Genomic DNA, 23,211 nt, shown 5'->3' with positions numbered 1-23,211 from the left:
GTCCTCAACATCATCAGGTGACATCTTTCAAGTTTCATTTCCAGCTGGGAGCGCCCCCCCAGGGCTGCATTATTCCCAGGCCGCGTGGGTCCGTCCCTGCGGCATGTATCCCTTTTATTTCATGTTGTTAGCTTACTTTGTTGGGGGCGCCCCTCGGGCTGCATCATCCCCAAGTCGCTCGGGCCAGACCCAGTGGTATGTATCCCTTTTGTGTTTATTTCCGGTTATGCGTTCGATCCACCATGCTTGATTATTTGATGCCGGTCCACGGCACCTCTTCTTCTCCATGCCGACCACTTGCACGTTAAAGGGGGGGGTACCTGAGCATCGCGACTCAGGGCTCTTACTGGCTCTCCAGCCCTCACCCTCTGGCCTTGTCCACGGCATCGCGACCTGGCATGCCAGCGACGGCTGAGACCAGCTTGAGGGCCAGGACCCGAGGACGTAGAGTGCCGGCATCTAACCAAATTTGCAGGGACACATCACAAGATAAGGCCTAGTGCCAGGCGCAACCCGCCTAGAGGTAGGGCCCCGTGAGTCCCGCGCTGGCTCACGGGTGCCCAGATACACCTTGCCAGGCCCTACCGTGCCAGCCACGTGTCAGGGCAGGGCTGTACACGCCCCGGGGGCTCCTCCCGGAGGGGGGGCCCCTCCCACGTACCAGTGGAAGCACCATGCTCCGCGCTGGCTGACGACACTGCCGAGGAGCGGCTATGCCCGTACACATACGGAAGCGCTATGCTCCGCGCTGGTGATAAACAACTGAGGGTGGCCCCCGGGCCGCATCAACCTCAGGGAGCCCAGAGCTCAGTGTCTAGCCTCATCGTAACGCCTCCCCTCGGGAGTGCCGCGCGAGGGGGCTGGGCACGGGGGCTGCGCCTGGGTCACGCCCAGACGCACGCCGCCCAGCCAGGCCCCCCGGGCCTGGTTCATCGCGCGTCTCTCCCCAAGCGGAGCCAAGGTACGAAGGCCGTTTGAGCGTCAAGGGGGACTCCTGAGCATCGCGACTCAGGAGCCTAACTGGTCATGCAGCCCCTCACTCCTTAGTTCCGAAAGGCTAACGGCGGTTGAGGTATGCGCGCGGCCGGGCTCTGTAGACGTAGAACGGTAGATCCACCCACATCATACCTCCCTACTTGATGTTCATGCGCCAAGGGGGACTCCTGAGCATCGCGACTCAGGAGCCTAACTTGTCACGTAGCCCCTCACTCCTTGGTCCCGTCCTGGTTTTTGGTCGGGGCTAACGGCGGCTGAGGTATGCACGGGGCCGGGCTCTGCCGGCGTAGAACATAAGCAAGTAGGAAGGAAAAGCGTAAATCTCAAGGAATTCAAAAGCAAATGTTACAGTCCACACTGTTATCTCAATGCCAAACGCAAGTTTAAACGCCTCCCCGAGGCATGATACATGTGCAAGAATTAAAGGCAGGACAGGAGCCACAACGGAGTCACTTGTCGGCGGTGGAGCAGCGCGGAGTGGGTTCGCCCCATGGAGCAGTGGGGTCGGCAGTGCCTTGCTTCGGCTTGGTGCTGAAGGCCCGGAACTTCCCCAGCAGAGCCTCCGCGTGACCCTTCACGGCCTCGGCAGCGGCAGCGGCACGCTCGCCGCTTACTGGCTCCAGCAGGCTGTCGAGGTCGATGCCGGGATCACGAAGGTAGATGTGGGTGAGGACCCGCGTCAGCGCTGCAGAAGACAGGACACGCGCCCCGGCCTCGGCCGTGGGGCCAAGGCCAAGGGCAACATCTTCAAGAGCGCGAACCAGGAAGGGAAGCAGCTTGGCGGGGCCGTCCTCGGTGCCAGCCAGCGGGCTCTCCAGGCCGCTGTCGTAAAGCGTCCTCGGCGAGGAGCAAGCCTTCGCTTCCATCTCCGCAAAGGCCACGCGGTCCTCGGCAAGAACCAGGGCCTTGTCGTCCAGCTCGGCCTTCCTCGCCCCCAACTCCTGCTCCAGCGCGCCTAGGCGGTCGCGGCGCTTCCTGAGCTTGACCTCCCTCTCCTTGACGGCCGCCTCGCGAGCCTTCACGCCTTCTTCCTGCTCTTGGCAAAGGCGGACCTCTTTCGCGAGCTGGTCCCGCAGGCCTTGCAGCTCGTCCTTCGGCGCCTTGCAGCGACCATGGACGTCGACCACCTCCCCCAGGGTTGCGTCACGAGCAGCCTTCGCCTCAAGGATGGCCCGCTTCTCCTCATCGCAAGCCGTCGAGGCTTGGACCAGCGCCGCCCGAATTGAAGCGTCGGAGCGAACCCATCCTGAAGCCAACTCCAAGCGCCCGGCCACCAAGCGAGGGTCGGCGCCAAGAAGATCCTGCCGCAGTCGGTCCAGCTCAGCAGCAACACGATCCAGAACGGCGGGAGGAGTCGGAGAGACAGCAGTCGGTGGAGTAGAAGGAGAAGGCGGCAGCGCAACCACAGCATCCTGAGGCGGAGCCTGCTGCGCCCTAACGGCTGTAGTGGCGGCAGCAGGCAAAGGCACCTCGGGAGCCACTTGGGCCATGGGGGCTGAGCTCGCCCCAGCCGGCTCAGCCAGGCCTCGCAAGGATGACCGGGCAGGAGAAGCCCGTGCGTCGCGGTCACCCTCCTCCGCGGGCAGAGGCGCTGCCACGGATGGAACCTCAGGAGCTCCCTTCGGCTTCTTTGCTGCGGGCACCAGCCTATCCAAGAGATGCGGACGTCAAGCCTCAGAAGCAGAACAAGAAATAAAGACAAGAATCAAGCGCTTACGGGTCGTCGCCAGTGAGCTCAAGTAGCCTCCGGCCAAATTTGAAGCCTGAAAGCCGGCTGGAAGGGTCAACCTCGGGAAGCTTGGAAGCGGAAGGCGCGTCTGCGGTCCGCCTCGGGGCCGGGGCAGACCCGCGGGAGATCAACCCGGTCCTGTCCTTCTTCGGGATTGGGGGCAAGCTCCCGCCATCCTGCTCATCATCATCCTCGTCGTCATCGCTCGGAGAGAGGCGGAGAACGCGGGACCTGCGCCGGGGAGGGGAGCCCTCGACTCTCCGTCAGTCGCCTCAAAGTCAGGCCCTTTTTCCCGCTCCCCTCCTTCCTCCTCTTCGCTGGAGTCGTCGGAGGGCACGTCCACCGGTTCCTTAGGAGTTTCCATGGGCACAGGCCCGTCCCCGTTGAAGACGGGCATGGACTCCACTACCTGCTCCCAGTCGTCGCGGAGGAACAAGGGCGTAGGAGCGCCCTCCAACCTCGCCCCATCGCCCCCAACCAGAGATTGGAGGACCGCAGCCAGATCTCCGTTGGCCAAGGCCGTGGGGCTCGGATGGGGCCTCCACATCGGAAGTGAGTACTGTCGAAGCGGAGCCAACTGGTGCTCCAGGAATTCCCTCAGCAGCGACGCGCCGGTCAGCTTCGCCGCCGCCATGTTGGCCGGCCTCAGATCCGCGTCCATCTTCTCCAACACCAGCTTCGCGCGGGGGTCCGCGAGCTCCGCTCGACCCCAATCGCTGGAGCTCGTGGGTTGCTCCGTGGGCAAGATCAGCCGAGGGTGGATGCGCCCAGCATCTGCCAAGACCCACTTGCTCCTGAAGCCCTCAATCCTTTTCCCGGGGTTCGAAATGGCAATGGCGCAGCCGTACGCGATGAAGCTCGCGCACGCAGAAGCAGGACCGCGAGAGGTCTGGAGGTAGAAGTAGTGGCGCAGCAAGGCCACTGAGGGCTGCACCCCTACATGAGCCTCGCAGTAATAGGCGAAGATTGCCAGGAGAAGGACGGAGTTGGGGTGGAGATGCAAAGCCTGTAGCTTATAATGGCGGAGGACAGAGAAGAAGAACTCGGAGAAAGGAGGCACCAGGCCAGCAGCAATGGCGCTTACGAAGAACGGATAGAAGGTGCTCCCTTGGCCCTTAGGGGTGGCGGAGCCGGCCTTAAACACCTTCGCCCCGTCGATGCCCCGCGCCACCGCCATCCGGCGCAACCGGGCGAGGCTCGCCTCCGACACGTTCGGCGAGTCTAGGGCAGACGAGTACCAAGCTACGGCCGGGGACTGACGAGGCGCCATGGCTTCCTAGGTCACGCGGTCGGAGTAGATCTGGAAATTTTGGAGGAAGGAAGGAGAGGCGCAAGAAAGGGGATCTGAGCAGCAACCGGAGAAAGCAAAAGGCAAAGTCTAGGCGGATGCCGCTCCTTTATCAACTCACGCGGTTGCTAAGGCGCTCACGTCCAATCAACCGCCACGCGGCGCCCAAGGCCGCAGGCTGTTAGGGCCTGCGGCGCTTCGCTCTTGCCCTTCCGCCTCCCTGCACGGCCAAGTCCGGGCGCGCCTTGGGCCCGGGGGCTACTGTCGGCGTTCTGGGAATGGGGGTCCCCAGACTTGCCTGCCTGCGGCCTGCGGCGTGGCTCAAAGGGGGGCCCATCACGGCCCATCTTCATCAACACAGACCCAAGACCCTCGCGAGGGGCCAAGCCTCGCGGGGCGGACGACACGAAGCTTCCTCAGGCACGGCCTCACCAGGCTGGCTCACGAGGAGGCGGAGAGATCAAGGCGGGGTACCTCACGAGGAGCCCGTGATGCAAGCCATGACGACCAAGGGCGCCAGGCAGGCGCCAGCCCGCGCAGTGTCCTCCTTTCCCCTTTGGTGCAAAGGGGGCAAGCGCAGCCGCGGAGTACCGAGGCGTCAGGCAAAGGTTGCCATTTCGGTGCAATGAGACCAAGACCAGGAGGACTGCAAGACGGAGGTCATTGTGGAGCCCAAGACGGCGTCACCACCAGAGCTTTGTGCAGGCGAAGACTACTTTTGTCAGGATAGCTGGTACTAGCTGTCCCCCTTCAAATTAGCCCGCCATTGTTGGCTCCCTTCCCGCTCGATATTTGGGAAGAGGACCAGGGCCTCTATAAATAGGACCATCCACTCACAGGGTAGGGGGGTTCAGAAAAAGGACGAAGAAGAGAAGATCGAGTAGAGAGGAGATCGAATCAGAGAGAGAATCAAGAAGAGAGAGAGAAGGGTGATTGAACTCCTCCCAGCAGTTCATCCCCCCAGCCAAGAACAGACCCTCGCGAGGCTGTTCTTCTTTGTATTGCTCATCATCATCAGCCCAAGAGGCAATCCACCACACCACACACTGGAGTAGGGTATTACACCACAACGGTGGCCCGAACTAGTATAAACCCTGTGTCTCTTGTGTTGTTCTTTCCATAGCTTAGATCTTAGTGAGGCGGAGGGGTGCAGGTAGGTAGAAGGCGAAATCTCCGCGCGCACCCCAGTGTTCGAACCTCAAGGGTCTGCCGGAACCCGAAATCCGACAGCATACAATAAAGCGACAACCATATGGCTCCTGCCAGTTGCTGATAACTTGGTTACAAAACATGATCATCTCATACAATAAAATTTAGCATCATGTCTTGACCATATCACATCACAACATGCCCAGCAAAAACAAGTTAGACGTCCTCTACTTTGTTGTTGCAAGTTTTACGTGGCTGCTACGGGCTTAAGTAAGAACCAATCTCACCTACGCATCAAAACCACAACGATAGTTTGTCAAGTTGATGTTGTTTTAACCTTCGCAAGGACCGGGCGTAGCCACACTCGGTTCAACTAAAGTTGGAGAAACTGACACCCGCTAGCCACCTTTGTGCAAAGCACGTCGGGAGAACCAGTCTCGCGTAAGCGTACGCGTAATGTCGGTCCGGGCCGCTTCGTCCAACAATACCGCCGAACCAAAGTATGACATGCTGGTAAGCAGTATGACTTATATCGCCCACAACTCACTTGTGTTCTACTCGTGCATATAACATCAACACATAAAACCTAGGCTCGGATGCCACTGTTGGGGAACGTAGTAATTTCAAAAAAAATCCTACGCACACGCAAGATCATGGTGATGCATAACAACGAGAGGGAAGAGTGTGATCTACGTACCCTTGTAGACCAACAGCGGAAGCGTTAGCACAACACGGTTGATGTAGTCGTACGTCTTCACGGCCCGACCGATCAAGCACCGAAACTACGGCACCTCCAAGTTTTAGCACACGTTCAACTCGATGGCGATCTCCAGACTTCGATCCAGCAAAGTGTCGGGGAAGAGTTCCGTCAGCACGACGGCGTGGTGACGATCTTAATGTTCTACCGTCGTAGGGCTTCGCCTAAGCAACGCTACAATATTATCGAGGATTATGGTGGAAGGGAGCACCACACACGGCTAAGAAAACGATCACGTGGATCAACTTGTGTGTCTAGGGGTGCCCCCTGCCCCCGTATATAAAGGAGCAAGGGGAGGAGGCCGGCCGGCCCTATAGGCGTGCCAAGGAGGAGTCTATTGGGGAACGTTGCAGAAAACAAAAAAATTTCTACGGTTTCACCAAGATCCATCTAGGAGTTCATCTAGCAACGAGTGATTAGATGCATCTACGTACCTTGTAGATCGCGAGCGGAAGCGTTCAAAGAACAGGGATGAGGGAGTCGTACTCGACGTGATTCGAATCGCCGAAGATCCTAGCACCGAACGGACGGCACCTCCGCGTTCAACACACGTACGGAACAGCCACGTCTCCTTCTTCTTGATCCAGCAAGGGGGGAAGGAGAGGTTGAGGGAGATGGCTCCAGCAGCAGCACGACGGCGTGGTGATGATGGAGCTGCAGTACTCCGGCAGGGCTTTGCCAAGCACTATGGAGGAGGAGGAGGAGTTGGAGAGGGAGAGGGAGGCACCAAAGGCAAGGGTCAGAAGTCCTCCATCTCCCCACTATATATAGGAGGGCCAAGGGGGGGGGGCGCCGGCCCTAGGAGATCTAATCTCCTAGGGGGTGCGGCCAAGGGGGAGGAATCCCTCCTCCCCAAGGCACCTAGGAGGTGCCTTCCCCTCCTAGGACTCTTCCTCCTTGAAACCCTAGGCGCATGGGCCTCTTGGGGCTGGTGCCCTTGGCCCATGTAGGCCAAGGCGCACCCCCTACAGCCCATGTGGCCCCCCAGGATAGGTGGCCCCACCCGGTGGACCCCCGGGACCCTTCCGGTGGTCCCGGTACAATACCGATGACCCCGAAACTTGTCCCGATGGCCGAAATAGGACTTCCCATATATAAATCTTTATCTCCGGACCATTCCAGAACTCCTCGTGACGTCCGGGATCTCATCCGGGACTCTGAACAACATTCGGGTTACTGCATATACATATCCTTACAACCCTAGCATCACCGAACCTTAAGTGTGTAGACCCTACGGGTTCGGGAGACATGCAGACATTACCGAGATCGCTCTCCGGTCAATAACCAACAGCGGGATCTGGATACCCATGTTGGCTCCCACATGCTCCTCGATGATCTCATCGGATGAACCACGATGTCGAGGATTCAAACAACCCCGTATACAATTCCCTTTGTCAATCGGTATGTTACTTGGCCGAGATCCGATCGTCGGTATCCCAATACCTCGTTCAATCTTGTTACTGGCAAGTCACTTTACTTGTACCATAATGCATGATCCCGTGACCAGACACTTGGTCACTTTGAGCTCATTATGATGATGCATTACTGAGTGGGCCCAGTGATACCTCTCCATCACACGGAGTGACAAATCCCAGTCTTGATCCATGTCAACCCAACAGACACTTTCGGAGATACCCGTAGTATACCTTTATAGTCACCCAGTTACGTTGTGACGTTTGGCACACCCAAAGCACTCCTACGGTATCCGGGAGTTACACGATCTCATGGTCTAAGGAAAAGATACTTGACATTGGAAAACTCTAGCAAACGAACTATACGATCTTGTGCTATGTTTAGGATTGGGTCTTGTCCATCACATCATTCTCCTAATGATGTGATCTCATTATCAATTACATCCAATGTCCATAGTCAGGAAACCATGACTATCTGTTGATCAATGAGCTAGTCAACTAGAGGCTTAGTAGGGACATGTTGGTGTCTATTATTCACACATGTATTACGATTTCCGGATAACACAATTATAGCATGAATAAAGACAATTATCATGAACAAGGAAATATAATAATAATGCTTTTATTATTTCCTCTAGGGCATATTTCCAACAGTCTCCCACTTGCACTAGAGTCAATAATCTAGTTACATTGTGATGAATCGAACACCCATGGAATTCTGGTGTTGATCATGTTTTGCTCTAGGGAGAGGTTTAGTCAACGGATCTGCTACATTCAGGTCCGTATGTACTTTACAAATCTCTATGTCTCCATCTTGAACATTTTCACGAATGGAGTTGAAGCGACGCTTGATGTGCCTTGTCTTCTTGTGAAACCTGGGCTCCTTGGCAAGTGCAATAGCTCCAGTGTTGTCACAGAAGAGCTTGATCGGCCCCGACGCATTGGGTATGACTCCTAGGTCGGTGATGAACTCCTTCACCCAAATTGCTTCATGTGCTGCCTCCGAGGCTGCCATGTACTCCGCTTCACATGTAGATCCCGCCACGACGCTCTGCTTGCAACTGCACCAGCTTACTGCCCCACCATTCAAAATATACACGTATCCGGTTTGTGACTTTGAGTCATCCAGATCTGTGTCGAAGCTAGCGTCGACGTAACCCTTTACGATGAGCTCTTCGTCACCTCCATAAACGAGAAACATTTCCTTTGTCCTTTTCAGGTACTTCAGGATATTCTTGACCGCTGTCCAGTGTTCCTTGCCGGGATTACTTTGGTACCTTCCTACCAAACTTACGGCAAGGTTTACATCAGGTCTGGTACATAGCATGGCATACATAATAGAACCTATGGCTGAGGCATAGGGGATGACACTCATCTCTTCTATATCTTCTGCCGTGGTCGGACATTGAGCTGAGCTCAATTTCACACCTTGTAACACAGGCAAGAACCCCTTCTTAGAATGATCCATATTGAATTTCTTCAATATCTTATCAAGGTATGTGCTTTGTGAAAGACCTATGAGGCGTCTTGATCTATCTCTGTATATCTTGATGCCTAATATATAAGCAGCTTCTCCAAGGTCCTTCATTGAAAAACTTTTATTCAAGTAGGCCTTAATGCTGTCCAAGAGTTCTATATCATTTCCCATCAAAAGTATGTCATCTACATATAATATGAGAAATGCTACAGAGCTCCCACTCACTTTCTTGTAAACGCAGGCTTCTCCATAAGTCTGCGTAAACCCAAACGCTTTGATCATCTCATCAAAGCGAATGTTCCAACTCTGAGATGCTTGCACCAGCCCATAAATCGAGCGTTGGAGCTTGCACACCTTGTCAGCATTCTTAGGATCGACAAAACCTTCCAGCTGCATCATATACAATTCTTCCTTAAGGAAACCATTAAGGAATGCCGTTTTGACGTCCATCTGCCATATTTCATAATCATAAAATGCGGCAATTGCTAACATGATTCGGACGGACTTTAGCTTCGCTACCGGTGAGAAAGTCTCATCGTAGTCAACCCCTTGAACTTGTCGATAACCCTTAGCGACAAGCCGAGCTTTATAGACGGTCACATTACCATCCGCGTCTGTCTTCTTCTTAAAAATCCATTTGTTTTCTATGGCTCGCCGCTCAACGGGCAAGTCAGTCAAAGTCCATACTTCATTTTCATACATGGATCCTATCTCGGATTTCATGGCTTCTAGCCATTTGTCAGAATCCGGGCCCGCCATCGCTTCTTCATAGTTCGAAGGTTCATCGTTGTCTAACAACATGATTTCCAAGACAGGGTTGCCGTACCACTCTGGTGCGGAACGTGTCCTTGTGGACCTTCAAATTTCAGCTTGATCGGAAGTATCTTGATCATCATCAACAACTTCCTCTCTAGTCGGTGCAGGCACCTCAGGAACATTTTCTTGAGTTGCGCCATTTTCCGGTTCAAGAGGTAATACTTCATCAAGTTCTACTTTCCTCCCACTTACTTCTTTCGAGAGAAACTCTTTCTCTAGAAAGGACCCATTCTTGGCAACAAAGATTTTGCCTTCGGATCCGAGGTAGAAGATATACCCAATAGTTTCTTTAGGGTATCCTATGAAGACGCATTTTTCTGATTTGGGTTCGAGCTTTTCAGGTTGAAGTTTCCTGACATAAGCATCGCACCCCCAAACTTTTAGAAACGACAGCTTAGGTTTCTTCCCAAACCATAATTCAAACGGTGTCGTCTCAACGGATTTTGATGGTGCCCTATTTAAAGTGAATGCGGCAGTCTCTAAAGCATAGCCCCAAAAAGATAGTGGTAAATCAGCAAGAGACATCATAGATCGCACCATATCTAATAGAGTGCGATTACGATGTTCGGACACACCATTACGCTGAGGTGTTCCAGGCGGCGTAAGTTGTGAAACTATTCCACATTTTCTTAAGTGTGTACCAAACTCGTGACTCAAGTATTCTCCTCCACGATCTGATCGCAGGAACTTGATTTTCCTGTCACGTTGATTTTCAACCTCACTCTGAAATTCCTTGAACTTGTCAAAGGTCTCAGACTTGTGTTTCATTAAGTAGACATACCCATATCTACTCAAGTCATCAGTGAGGGTGAGAACATAACGATAGCCACCGTGAGCCTCAACACTCATTGGACCGCACACATCAGTATGTATGATTTCCAATAAGTTGGTTGCTCGCTCCATTGTTCCTGAGAACGGAGTCTTGGTCATTTTACCCATGAGGCATGGTTCGCACGTGTCAAATGATTCATAATCAAGAGACTCTAAAAGTCCATCAGCATGGAGCTTCTTCATGCGTTTGACACCTATGTGACCAAGGCGACAGTGCCACAAGTATGTGGGACTATCATTATCAATCTTACATCTTTTGGTACTTACACTATGAATATGTGTAGCATTATGCTCGAGATTCATAAAGAATAAACCATTCACCATCGGAGCATGACCATAAAACATATCTCTCATATAAATAGAACAACCATTATTCTCGGATTTAAATGAGTAGCCATCTCGAATTAAACGAGATCCTGATACAATGTTCATGCTCAAACTTGGCACTAAATAACAATTATTGAGGTTCAAAACTAATCCCGTAGGTAAATGTAGAGGTAGCGTGCCGACGGCGATCACATCGACCTTGGAACCATTCCCGACGCGCATCGTCACCTCGTCCTTCGCCAGTCTCCGTTTATTCTGCAGCTCCTGTTTTGAGTTACAAATGTGAGCAACCGCACCGGTATCAAATACCCAGGAGCTACTACGAGTACTGGTAAGGTACACATCAATTACATGTATATCACATATACCTTTCGTTTTGCCGGCCTTCTTGTCCCCTAAGTATTTGGGGCAGTTCCGCTTCCAGTGACCACTTTCCTTGCAATAAAAGCACTCAGTCTCGGGCTTGGGTCCATTCTTTGGCTTCTTCCCGGCAGCTTGCTTGCCGGGCGCGGCAACTCCCTTGCCGTCCTTCTTGAAGTTCTTTTTACCCTTGCCCTTCTTGAACTTAGTGGTTTTATTGACCATCAACACTTGATGTTCCTTCTTGACTTCTACCTCTGCTGATTTCAGCATAGCAAATACTTCAGGAATGGTCTTTTCCATCCCCTGCATATTGAAGTTCATCACAAAGCTCTTGTAGCTCGGTGGAAGCGACTGAAGGATCCTGTCAATGACTGCATCATCTGGGAGATTAACTCCCAGCTGAGTCAAGCGGTTATGTAACCCAGACATAGTGGGTATGTGCTCACTGACAGAACTATTTTCCTCCATATTACAGCTAAAGAATTTGTCGGAGACTTCATATCTCTCGACCCGGGCATGAGCTTGAAAACCATTTTCAGCTCTTCGAACATCTCATATGCTCCATGTCTCTCAAAACGCTTTTGGAGCCCCGGCTCTAAGCTGTAAAGCATGCCGTACTGAATGAGGGAGTAGTCATCGGTACGTGCCTGCCAAATGTTCATAACGTCTTGTTCTGCAGGGAGAACAGGTGCATCACCTAGCGGTGCTTGTAGGACATAATCTTTCTTGGCAGCTATGAGGATGATCCTCAGGTTCCGGACCCAGTCCGTGTAGTTACTGCCATTGTCTTTCAGCTTGGTTTTCTCTAGGAACGCGTTGAAGTTGAGGACTACGTTGGCCATTTGATCTACAAGACATATTGTAAAGATTTTAGACTAAGTTCATGATAATTAAGTTCATCTAATCAAATTATAATGAACTCCCACTTAGATAGACATCCCTCTTCTAGTCATCTAAGTATAACATGATCCGAGTTAGCTAGGCCGTGTTCGATCATCACGTGAGACGGACTAGTCAACATCGGTGAACATCTTCATGTTGATCATATCTTCTATACGACTCATGCTCGACCTTTCGGTCTTCTGTGTTCCGAGGCCATGTCTATGCACATGCTAGGCTCGTCAAGTCAACCTAAGTGTATTGCGTGTGTAAATCTGTCTTACACCCGTTGTATGTGAACGTTAGAATCTATCACACCCGATCATCACGTGGTGCTTCGAAACAACAAACTGTCGCAACGGTGCACAGTTAGGGGGAACACTTTCTTGAAATTATTATGAGGGATCATCTTATTTACTACCGTCGTTCTAAGCAAACAAGATGCAAAACATGATAAACATCACATGCAATCAAATAATAATAGTGACATGATATGGCCAATATCACATAGCTCCTTTGATCTCCATCTTGGGGCTCCATGACCATCTTGTCACCGGCATGACACCATGATCTCCATCATCATGATCTCCATCATTGTGTCTCCATGAAGTTGCTCGCCAACTATTACTTCTACTACTATGGCTAACGCGTTTAGCAATAAAGTAAAGTAATTTACATGGCGTTTGTCAATGACACGCAGGTCATACAAAAATAAAGACAACTCCTATGGCTCCTGCTGGTTGTCACACTCATCGACATGCAAGTCGTGATTCCTATTACAATAGCATGAACATCTCATACATCAAATATAGATCATTCATCATTCATCACAACTTTGGCCATATCATATCACAAAGCACTTGCTGTAAAAACAAGTTAGACGTCCTCTAATTGTTGTTGCAAGTTTTACGTGGCTGAAGTAGGGTTCTAGAAAGAACGTTTTCTTACCTACGTGAAAGCCACAACGTGATTTTTCAACTTCTATTTACCCTTCATAAGGACCCTTTTCATCGAATCCGCTCCAACTAAAGTGGGAGAGGCAGACACCCGCCAGCCACCTTTATGCAACTTGTGCATGTTAGTCGGTGGAACCGGTCTCACGTAAGCGTACGTGTAAGGTTGGTCCGGGCCGCTTCATCCCACAATACCGTTGAAGCAAGATAAGACTAGTAGCGGCAAGAAAGTTGACAACATCTACGCCCACAACAAATTGTGTTCTACTCGCGCAAGAAGAACTACGCATAGACCTAGCTCATGATGCCACTGTTGGGGAACGTTGCAGAAAACAAAAATTTTCCTACGGTTTCACCAAGATCCATCTAGGAGTTCATCTAGCAACGAGTGATTAGATGCATCTACGTACCTTGTAGATCGCGAGCGGAAGCATTCAAAGAACGGGGATGAGGGAGTCGTACTCGACGTGATTCGAATCACCGAAGATCCTAGCACCGAACGGACGGCACCTCCGCGTTCAACACACGTACGGAACAGCCACGTCTCCTTCTTCTTGATCCAGCAAGGGGAAGGAGAGGTTGAGGGAGATGGCTCCAGCAGCAGCACGACGGCGTGGTGTTGATGGAGCTGCAGTACTCCGGCAGGGCTTCGCCAAGCACTATGGAGGAGGAGGAGGTGTTGGAGAGGGAGAAGGAGGCAACCAAAGGCATGGATGAAAAGCCCTCCTTCCCCCACTATATATAGGAGGGCCAAGGGGGGGGGCGCGGCCCTAGGAGATCCAATCTCCTAGGGGGGTGCGGCCAAGGGGAGGAATCCCTCCTCCCCAAGGCACCTAGGAGGTGCCTTCCCCTCCTAGGACTCTTCCTCCTTGAAACCCTAGGCGCATGGGCCTCTTGGGGCTGGTGCCCTTGGCCCATGTAGGCCAAGGCGCACCCCCTACAGCCCATGTGGCCCCCCGGGACAGGTGGCCCCACCCGGTGGACCCCTGGGACCCTTCCGGTGGTCCCGGTACAATACCGATGACCCCGAAACTTGTCCCGATGGCTGAAATAGGACTTCCCATATATAAATCTTTACCTCCGGACCATTCCGGAACTCCTCGTGACGTCCGGGATCTCATCCGGGACTCCGAACAACATTCGGGTTACTGCATATACATATCCCTACAACCCTAGCGTCACCGAACCTTAAGTGTGTAGACCCTACGGGTTCGGGAGACATGCAGACATGACCGAGATCGCTCTCCGGTCAATAACCAACAGCGGGATCTAGATACCCATGTTGGCTCCCACATGCTCCTCGATGATCTCATCGGATGAACCACGATGTCGAGGATTCAAGCAACCCCGTATACAATTCCCTTTGTCAATCGATATGTTACTTGCCCGAGATTCGGTCGTCGGTATCCCAATACCTCGTTCAATCTCGTTATCGGCAAGTCACTTTACTCGTACCATAATGCATGATCCCGTGACCAGACACTTGGTCACTTTGAGCTCATTATGATGATGCATTACGAGTGGGCCCAGTGATACCTCTCCGTCATACGGAGTGACAAATCCCAGTCTTGATCCATGTCAACCCAACAGACACTTTCGGAGATACCCGTAGTATACCTTTATAGTCACCCAGTTACGTTGTGACGTTTGGCACACCCAAAGCACTCCTACGGTATCCGGGAGTTACACGATCTCATGGTCTAAGGAAAAGATACTTGACATTGGAAAACTCTAGCAAACGAACTATATGATCTTGTGCTATGTTTAGGATTGGGTCTTGTCCATCACATCATTCTCCTAATGATGTGATCTCGTTATCAATGACATCCAAGTGTCCGATAGTCAGGAAACCATGACTATCTGTTGATCAACGAGCTAGTCAACTAGAGGCTTACTAGGGACATGTTGGTGTCTATTATTCACACATGTATTACGATTTCCGGATAACACAATTATAGCATGAATAAAGACAATTATCATGAACAAGGAAATATAATAATAATGCTTTTATTATTGCCTCTAGGGCATATTTCCAACAGAGTCCTCCTCCTAGTAGGAGTAGGACTCCTACTAGGAGGGGGAAGGAAGTGGGGAGGGAGAAGGAAAGGGGGGCGCCGCCCCCCCTCTCCTAGTCCAATTCGGACCAGGGGGGAGGAGGCGCGCGGCCCACCCTGGCTGCCCTTCTCTCTCTCCACTAAGGCCCATATGGCCCATTACTTCTCCCGGGGGGTTTCCGGTAACCCTCCGGTACTCCGGTTTTCTCCGAAATCACCCGGAACACTTCCGGTGTCCGAATATAGCCGTGCAATATATCAATCTTTATGTCTCGACCATTTCGAGACTCCTCGTTATGTCCGTGATCACATCCGGGACTCCGAACTAACTTCGGTACATCAAAACTCATAATATAACTGTCATCGAAACCTTAAGCGTGCGGACCCTACGGGTTCGAGAACAATGTAGACGTGACCGAGACATGTCTCCGGTCAATAACCAATAGCGGAACCTGGATGCTCATATTGGCTCCCACATATTCTACGAAGATCTTTATCGGTTAGACCGCATAACAACATACGTTGTTCCCTTTGTCATCGGTATGTTACTTGCCCGAGATTCGATCGTCGGTATCTCAATACCTAGTTCAATCTCGTTACCGGCAAGTCTCTTTACTCATTTCGTAATACATCATCTCGCAACTAACTCATTAGTTGCAATGCTTGCAAGGCTTATGTGATGTGTATTACCGAGAGGGCCCAGAGACACCTCTCCGACAATCGGAGTGACAAATCCTAATCTCGAAATAGCCAACCCAACATTTACCTTTGGAGACACCTGTAGAGCTCCTTTATAATCAACCAGTTACTTGTGACGTTTGGTAGCACACAAAGTGTTCCTCCGGCAAACGGGAGTTGCATAATCTCATAGTCATAGGAACATGTATAAGTCATGAAGAAAGCAATAGCAACATACTAAACGATCGGGTGCTAAGCTAATGGAATGGGTCAAGTCAATCACATCATTCTCTAATGATGTGATCCCGTTAATCAAATGACAACACATGTCTATGGTTAGGAAACACAACCATCTTTGATTATCGAGCTAGTCAATTAGAGGCATACTAGTGACGTTTAGTTTGTCTATGTATTCACACAAGTATTATGTTTCCGGATAATACAATTCTAGCATGAATAACAAACATTTATCATGATATAAGGAAATAAAATAATAACATTATTATTGCCTCTAGGGCATATTTCCTTCACTTTCTACATATGCATCCGAATCTTCGAGATCAGCAGGTGCACATGCAGCTACTCAATGATCTTGTGGAGCACATGTGGACCCACAATGATAACTAAAAAGTCAATGCTTGAGTTTGGCACTTAAAATAAATTTTATGTAAACACTATATGTGCTTCGTACCAACATTTGCTATTTACGTGTGACATTGGCTTGTATGATCGACGTGCATGTATTTGCATGAATTTGATAGTCCGGATTTGAGATATGTGAATGTTGGGACGAAAATATGAGGGTCCGTCGGGATGCGCCCGTGGGCGTGCCCGGATGCGTCCGCGAACGTATAGGGAGTCAGATTTGCCAAGTCGAATGTAGATGCTCTTAGAGCATGGTTAATAGTATAGTCAGATGTTGGCTATATAGTTTTGGCACATCATCTATAGCCAAACATATAGCGGACAAGTACAATAGTTGTTTGTAAATATGTAATACTTTTTGATACATGGTCCACCTCCCTCTCTCACAACATGCTAGGAGCATGTGCTGCACCCGGCTGTTAATCAGTAGCCCGCTTCCCTTCCCTCTCCTCCTCTCTTTACGCCAACTCATTCAAAATATAATATTTAAAGGCTTACAGCCCGCCTACGTCATCCTATTATATTTGCTCTTAGGAATGCACATTTTTCATCACGTAAACCGATGCATCTTTCATTGATTCCCACCATCTCCTCACCAGTAACGCAAACCAATGCATATTTCATTGATTCTCATCAATTTTGTCAGAATTTATTTTTTGCATGATAATATGTGTCTCATTCATATCATAAAGATTAAATTACAAGTCACGTAAGGATCAATATGACAAAACTGAAAAATAATAATAGAACATCTAGGTAGAGATGAGATAAGCCACCGTCTTTTTCATTGCACTCCCACGTCTTGGAAAAAGGACGGCGTTGCAAATCAGTGTTTGGGTGATCAAAATGCGGTCGACTTTGAACGTTCGCCCAGTTATCTTTTATTAGTTTTTTATAGGGAAGTTCGGCCAGTTCACGCGCCCAATCACCCAGTGGTAGTGGGCCGCTCGTGTTCCACGTCGGCTAACGGGCCAGAAAACACGAAATAGCCCTGATGGGCTCAGGACGGCCCATCTAAGAGATAACACCGTAGAAATCGCCCGAGGTACCCAGAAGCTCCCATCAGAAACGCTCGTCAAGCGCAACTGGTTCGTCCGTCGTCGCGTACCGAATCTCCACCATCCCCCCCGCGCGCCGCCGCCTCCGCCTCCGCCCTCGACGATGGGTCTCTGGGATGCCATGTACCGCGTGGTGATGCGCCGTAACGGCGTGTACGTCACCTTCGTCGTCGCCGGCGCCTTCGCTGGCGAGCGGGTAACCCCTCCCATCCCGATCCCCATTTTCAGATCTGCGCGTCCTCCTGCGGTGTCCGATTCGGCCTCCTAATCTCTTGCGTTTGATTTGGCTGCAGCTGGTGGACTACGGCGTCAACAAGGTCTGGGAGATGAACAACGTCGGGGTAATATTCTCTCTCCGGGGCCTTCCCATCGTTTGTTCGTTTGACCTTTCGTGATCCGTGGGATACTAGATCTTGCATCTCTGATCCGGGTAGGACGGGACAAAGTCCACATTCTTATGATCAGAGACATGTTTCTCGTAATTTTGTTGTCTTTCAAGATCAAATAGGAATAATGCTGTGTGGTTATTGTTTCTCCTGCGAAATGAGGGCATTTCATACTTATGTTGATTTACTTTATTTGAAGTGCGAGTTTCACCTGCAAGGATATCTAGTTTGTGTTTGATCTTTGCCGGATCAACCTAGCGGTTTAGAAAATTCAATTAGGTTTCTAATTTCTGAAAATCGCATTGAAGGTGGTATGCTCTGCCAATTGTTCATTCCAATGTCAGGGTTTTCTTATGTTCTTTGTGATCTTGTAACACTGAGCAAAAATGAGTATAGGTTGAGTAGGCACAGCATTTCATGCTCGTTAAATGCATGATTTCTCTGCATGTGGATGCTTATTTATGATATTTTGCGTGTAAAGTCTCCAATAATTTCTTGACAATGTGGAATGCCTTGGTGATAGCTAAATTCAGCAAACTATGTTATCTTGTATTGTGTGTGATGATCATACTTTATTGTAGGGCTTTTAATAGTGTCCTGGACCACAGATCATATACTCCCTCCGGTCCTTTTTACTCCGCACATTAGCTTTGTCTGAAGTCAAAGTTTGCTAAGTTTGACCAAATTTATATTAGAAAGTATTAACATCTATAACATCTAATAAATATAATATGAAAATATATTCCGAGATGGATCTAATAACAAATGTGTTGTTATGTGAATGTTAATAATTTTTTGTATAAACTTGGTCAAAGATGGATGAGATTGACTTCAGACAAACCTAATATGCAGAGTAAAAAGGACCGGAGGGAGTATATTCTTGTCACATATGATTAACAATTTGAGTGAGAGGAATGCATATTCGATGCAGATATACATATCGGATAGCATATTGACTGAGGATACATAATAGACGAGTTTGGCTCACAAATGTATTCATAGCCCTTACAATCACCGAAGTACAACTATATTGATGCATATTCACCATGTGTAGGCACAACATGCTTTGCACACTGTTTTTCGATTACCATATATGCTAATTAATCTTTCTTTTATGTCCTTGCATGCTCTTGTATGCTTGTTTCACATTCATTTAGTAGTAGTAGAATATAAGTAGTTTTTTTAGTAACTAGTAACCTAACACAACATCATATCATACCAATTAGCAAACCTTCTGCAGTGTTCTCTTAAACCCCCCATTAGCCTATATTTCTGACTGTGAACTGCATCTTCTGATTCTGTGTACTTTCAATAGTTCATATGCACACACAATCTCTTGTATATACTTCTACAATGCCACAGAAACGAGTGCCTACACATTTTAGCTTAGCACAGGATGCTGGTCTATCTTCTACAGAATACTTGTTCATTGTTGCTGTATTTTGGTTAAGCAACCTCATTGTTCACTCATTGAGTATTTTTTTCGAGAAAACGCAGAAGACATGCGTTTCATTGCACTGGAAAGATAGAAGTTTGATTGTGTACAACTTTGTGTTGCTTAGTTAATGCATATGCTAAATGCTTCAAATGCTGAGGCCACATGGCTTATAATTCGTCATTCTTTGGAAATGCAGAAACGGTATCAAGACATATCAGTTCTGGGGCAAAGGCCGGTTGAGGAGTGAAGACATTGAAGCCCAGATTTCCCATGATCTTTTAAGTGAAATTAGGCACCTTATAAAGCTCCATGTTTTGGCATTTTCTTTTGGCACAATAATATTGTAAAACTCTTGCTGGGTGTTATTCACTCTCTTTGAGCACTATGGCACCCATCTGTTCCACAGCAAAGTGATTGCTATGTCTGGTCGCTCTGGAACCAGTTCAATACTATTCAAATTATGAATTGAACTTCTTTCTAATGCTTCATATGTAATTGGCATGCTGTTGCTCGTCTCTTTTGGACAAGCTAATGAATATTTGGTTGATATATAATTTTCCTCGCATTCATCTGAAGGAGAGTGTGCTGTAGTTGTTGGCAACATTCTCAACTCTCAACCCGTTGACATCCATTGTTGCAACTTGATATGATCACGCCTTGCTTGATAATCTTATCGACAACAAGTTTGATGTTTCAATTAAAGGGACATGAATTCCTTATTTGTTGGACGGATCTGAAGGATTAGAGTATCACCAAAGAACTAGCCATGGACTGGGGCGTGTGGAAGCTTGTTATCCATGTGCCAGAACCTTGAGTTGATCGTGATATATTATGGGTTTCACCTCTAGTGTACCCAACTTGTTTGGGACTATAGACTTTGTTGTTTTTGTTGTTGTTGTTGTTGAATTCCTTATTTGTTGGACCCTAATACATTTCAGTTTTCTTGTCAAATATATTTTCCTCAATTTTAGCGCACGTCTATTATTTAGTCACTCTTGGGACCCGAATGTACTCCAGTTTTGCTGGCAAAATAGGTTCAGTATCTCTTTTTCCTTGCATGCTTGGTATCATCTGTGGCGAAGTGCGTGTACTTTGTCTCGACTCTTTGACATGCATTTTCAATCACTTGATACGCTCGTGAACCTGATTCAGCTGATGAACCATCATATTTCAGTTCAGATTTCTGCTCAGGCACACAAATTCGTCATTTGCTGGACCCGAATTATACTTAGGTTTGCTCGGCAGGCCTAATATTACGGTTCTTTAAAGCTAAAGTTCAAACAATAGCAAAATCCGTCGTAGTCTAGGTGGTTAGGATACTCGGCTCTCACCCGAGAGACCCGGGTTCAAGTCCCGGCGACGGAATTTTTTGTAAATAAATTTCCGTTTTTGAGCGAGACACTTTATTTTAGGGGAGGCCTTCGTCTTTGCCAGTGCGCGAGGCAGGCCCACGGCTGTCTAATGCTAGCCATGCACTAATCTACCGTATCGGTAACTAGCCTGCTCATACAAAGATGTTGAGACCAGCTGTGTCACACGCATTCTGAAGCCATGTCGACATCTACTCCCTCCATTCGGAATTACTTGTCGCAGAAATAGATGTAGGGAGTAGATGGGAGGCGCCGTGGTGAATGCCCCCTAATTCATGACATCCTAGGATTACAACTTTACAAGAGTCTTACCCATGCATTAATCTTCCAAATCAGTAACTAGCCTGCTCATACAGAGATGTCGAGACCAAATGTGTCACAGGCATTCTGAAGCCATGTCGACATCTAGATGGGAGGTGCCATGGTGAGTGCCCCCTAATCCGTGACACCATCACCGGGGTCCTAGGATTACAAGAGTTCTAAAGGCATCTCCATTGCTGGGCGACTACGTAGACGCTTATGAATGAAAAGATAGTTCTCATAAAATAGGAAAGAAGCTTAGCGTTTTCCGACCCAACGGCAAGCGCTAATGAGGGGCGCTAATTAATCACAGAACAAGTAGAAAAACCAATTGCTACATGCATGGCTGTGGGAAAAAAAGGCAAAGCACCCGCCTCCAGCTTTTGCGTCGCTGTCAGGTTAGACGCTAGGATTTTGTAGTCTAACTGCCGATCGGACAGGATATTTATCCTAGCGTCCGGGCCTAGCACCCGGCGTTGTAGATGCCCTAATCGGCTATGTCGGTGGAGGCGGGTACTCCACGGATATGGATTACTTGTCTTGAACGTCAAGGCTTCCATAATCTTCTTTGTAGTGCGTCATGGGTTGCCCAAAATGGCCTAGGACGGAACCGACCTAGGGGTCCTTAGCCCGACCCACCAGATCAGGAACCGACATGGTGAAATACCCCTGGGTTGGGACACCATCACTATGCAAGAGAGCAGACGATGTCATGAAGAGATGGGTTCATGTAGGCTCGAAACCGAGGGGTGTTAGACGAGACATGAAGGGATAGCTGAAGATAAACGATTCACCATGTTGGATTCGAATACCATGGATCCAATGGCGCAAGAATTTGAGATGACAGACGAATGGTGATCATACATTCTAGGGCCTGCCGGGGCAAGGGAAGGTGCACGCTGGAGAGGGGACAACACACACGAGAGAGCAGTGCACATCTGGAGAAGGGGACGGTGCACATGCCAACAACATGTGATTTGCACGTGTCGCCGGTTAAATGCATTTGTTCAAGCAACTTGTTAAATTATTTCTTGCATGATTGCTTTTGAAATGAAGTGATAAAACGTCTAGTTTTGGAGTCAATCAAAGTTTCTGAATGAGAAAACAGAAAATATATTATGAAGGCTGAGATATGGCGACTTTGCACTCCATATGCAATATATAACGACTCTTGTAGAGTTTCTCTTAGTTGCAATTTTCTTTATTAACCCCTACCCACACCTCACCCCGCACACACCATTGTAAGATGTTTAAAGTTCTAGTTTCTCTCAAGTCAAGCTTTACATATTTTATAAACATTTAAACAACTTCGATTTAGCGTAATCTATAACTTCAACAGTTTTAAAACAGAGGTTGTTCTCAAAAAAATAATAATAGAGGGGGTCCTAAGAGTGATTCCCTCCGTTTCTTTTTTACATTGCATATTAGATTTGTTTGAAGTCAAACTACACAAAGTTTGAGCGAATTTATATTTGAAAATATCAACATCTATAATACTAAAGTTATATGGTGTGAAATTTAATATATATTTTTGTGAGGGAGCGTGAAATTTAATTTTAAGATGCATCTAATAATATTGACTTTGTATTGTGAATGCTTATATTTTTTTTTCATAAAATTGGTCAAACTTTACAAAGTTTGACTTCAGAAAAGTTTTTATGCAAATTAGAAAGAAATGGGGGGAGTATCTCTTTCTCGTTCATATGTTTAGCTTCGAAAACCATCCACATTGGAGAGCTAGTCTGGAATAGTGTGTATTCAAAACTTTTGAAAGCTGTTTGAAAACTTGACATGTGGGAGACATTTGAAACAGTTTTCTGTTAATTTTTTTTTTGCGGGTGTTCAATAATTTAAATTTTTTAAAGCTACACATGCTAGAGACACGAATTATGACGAGCATGACATCCATATATGGGCCAAAAAGAAGATCCTTGTTGGACACAAAGAAAACCCTGGTTAATATACACCACAAACACCCATATGGGAAGAAAAGAGTCCATAGGATCAGATGCTTACTCCACGGGAAAGTAGAAAGAAAAGATGCTTGCTGTCGAGGAAAATGCAGGTTTTCTTTTGAAGCTGAAAATGCACGTATCAGGGCATCTTCAATGCCGACCTGTAAATTGTTCCGGCATCTATCAGTGAGTAGGGGATTAGTCCGCGGACACGAATGCGGGTGCCGGCCATCCAATGCTTCCCGCATACATTTCAACCATTATTTAAACTAACCAGACAAAATTCATGCAAACACGACGGATTTCATACAAACCAGACGATATTCATTACATTTCAAACTTTTTTCATA

The 23,211-nt window shown here is 48.5% G+C and overlaps 1 protein-coding gene and 1 non-coding gene across 2 annotated transcripts; both read left to right on the top strand.

The window, feature by feature from the left end:
* The first annotated feature begins 17,381 nt into the window (after positions 1-17,381).
* On the top strand, positions 17,382-19,724 carry LOC123054952 (cytochrome b-c1 complex subunit 9, mitochondrial). Its single transcript, XM_044478836.1, has 3 exons — positions 17,382-17,608; positions 17,706-17,753; positions 19,433-19,724. Exons 1-3 carry the CDS (start codon positions 17,516-17,518, stop codon positions 19,481-19,483), a joined length of 192 nt encoding a protein of 63 aa, XP_044334771.1. The 5' UTR covers positions 17,382-17,515; the 3' UTR covers positions 19,484-19,724.
* An 804-nt stretch (positions 19,725-20,528) lies between these two features.
* Positions 20,529-20,601, top strand: TRNAE-CUC (transfer RNA glutamic acid (anticodon CUC)). The gene has a single exon. It is a non-coding gene; the product is annotated as a tRNA-Glu (tRNA).
* Positions 20,602-23,211: the final 2,610 nt, after the last annotated feature.

The sequence above is a fragment of the Triticum aestivum genome, chromosome 1A (genome assembly GCF_018294505.1).
Source record: "Triticum aestivum cultivar Chinese Spring chromosome 1A, IWGSC CS RefSeq v2.1, whole genome shotgun sequence".
Lineage (NCBI taxonomy): Eukaryota > Viridiplantae > Streptophyta > Magnoliopsida > Poales > Poaceae > Triticum > Triticum aestivum.
The sequence above is the reverse complement of the archived record's forward strand: the minus strand, read 5'-3'. Positions and strand labels throughout refer to the sequence as shown.

What these genes read in the sequence shown, in the direction of transcription:
- LOC123054952 (XM_044478836.1), top strand. Translation starts at nt 17,516, where the DNA reads ATGGGTCTCTGGGATGCCATGTACCGCGTGGTGATGCGCCGTAACGGC. An exon ending in GCGCCTTCGCTGGCGAGCGG is followed by an intron (nt 17,609 to 17,705) that starts GTAACCCCTCCC and finishes ATTTGGCTGCAG; the next exon opens with CTGGTGGACTACGGCGTCAA. An exon ending in GGGAGATGAACAACGTCGGG is followed by an intron (nt 17,754 to 19,432) that starts GTAATATTCTCT and finishes TTGGAAATGCAG; the next exon opens with AAACGGTATCAAGACATATC.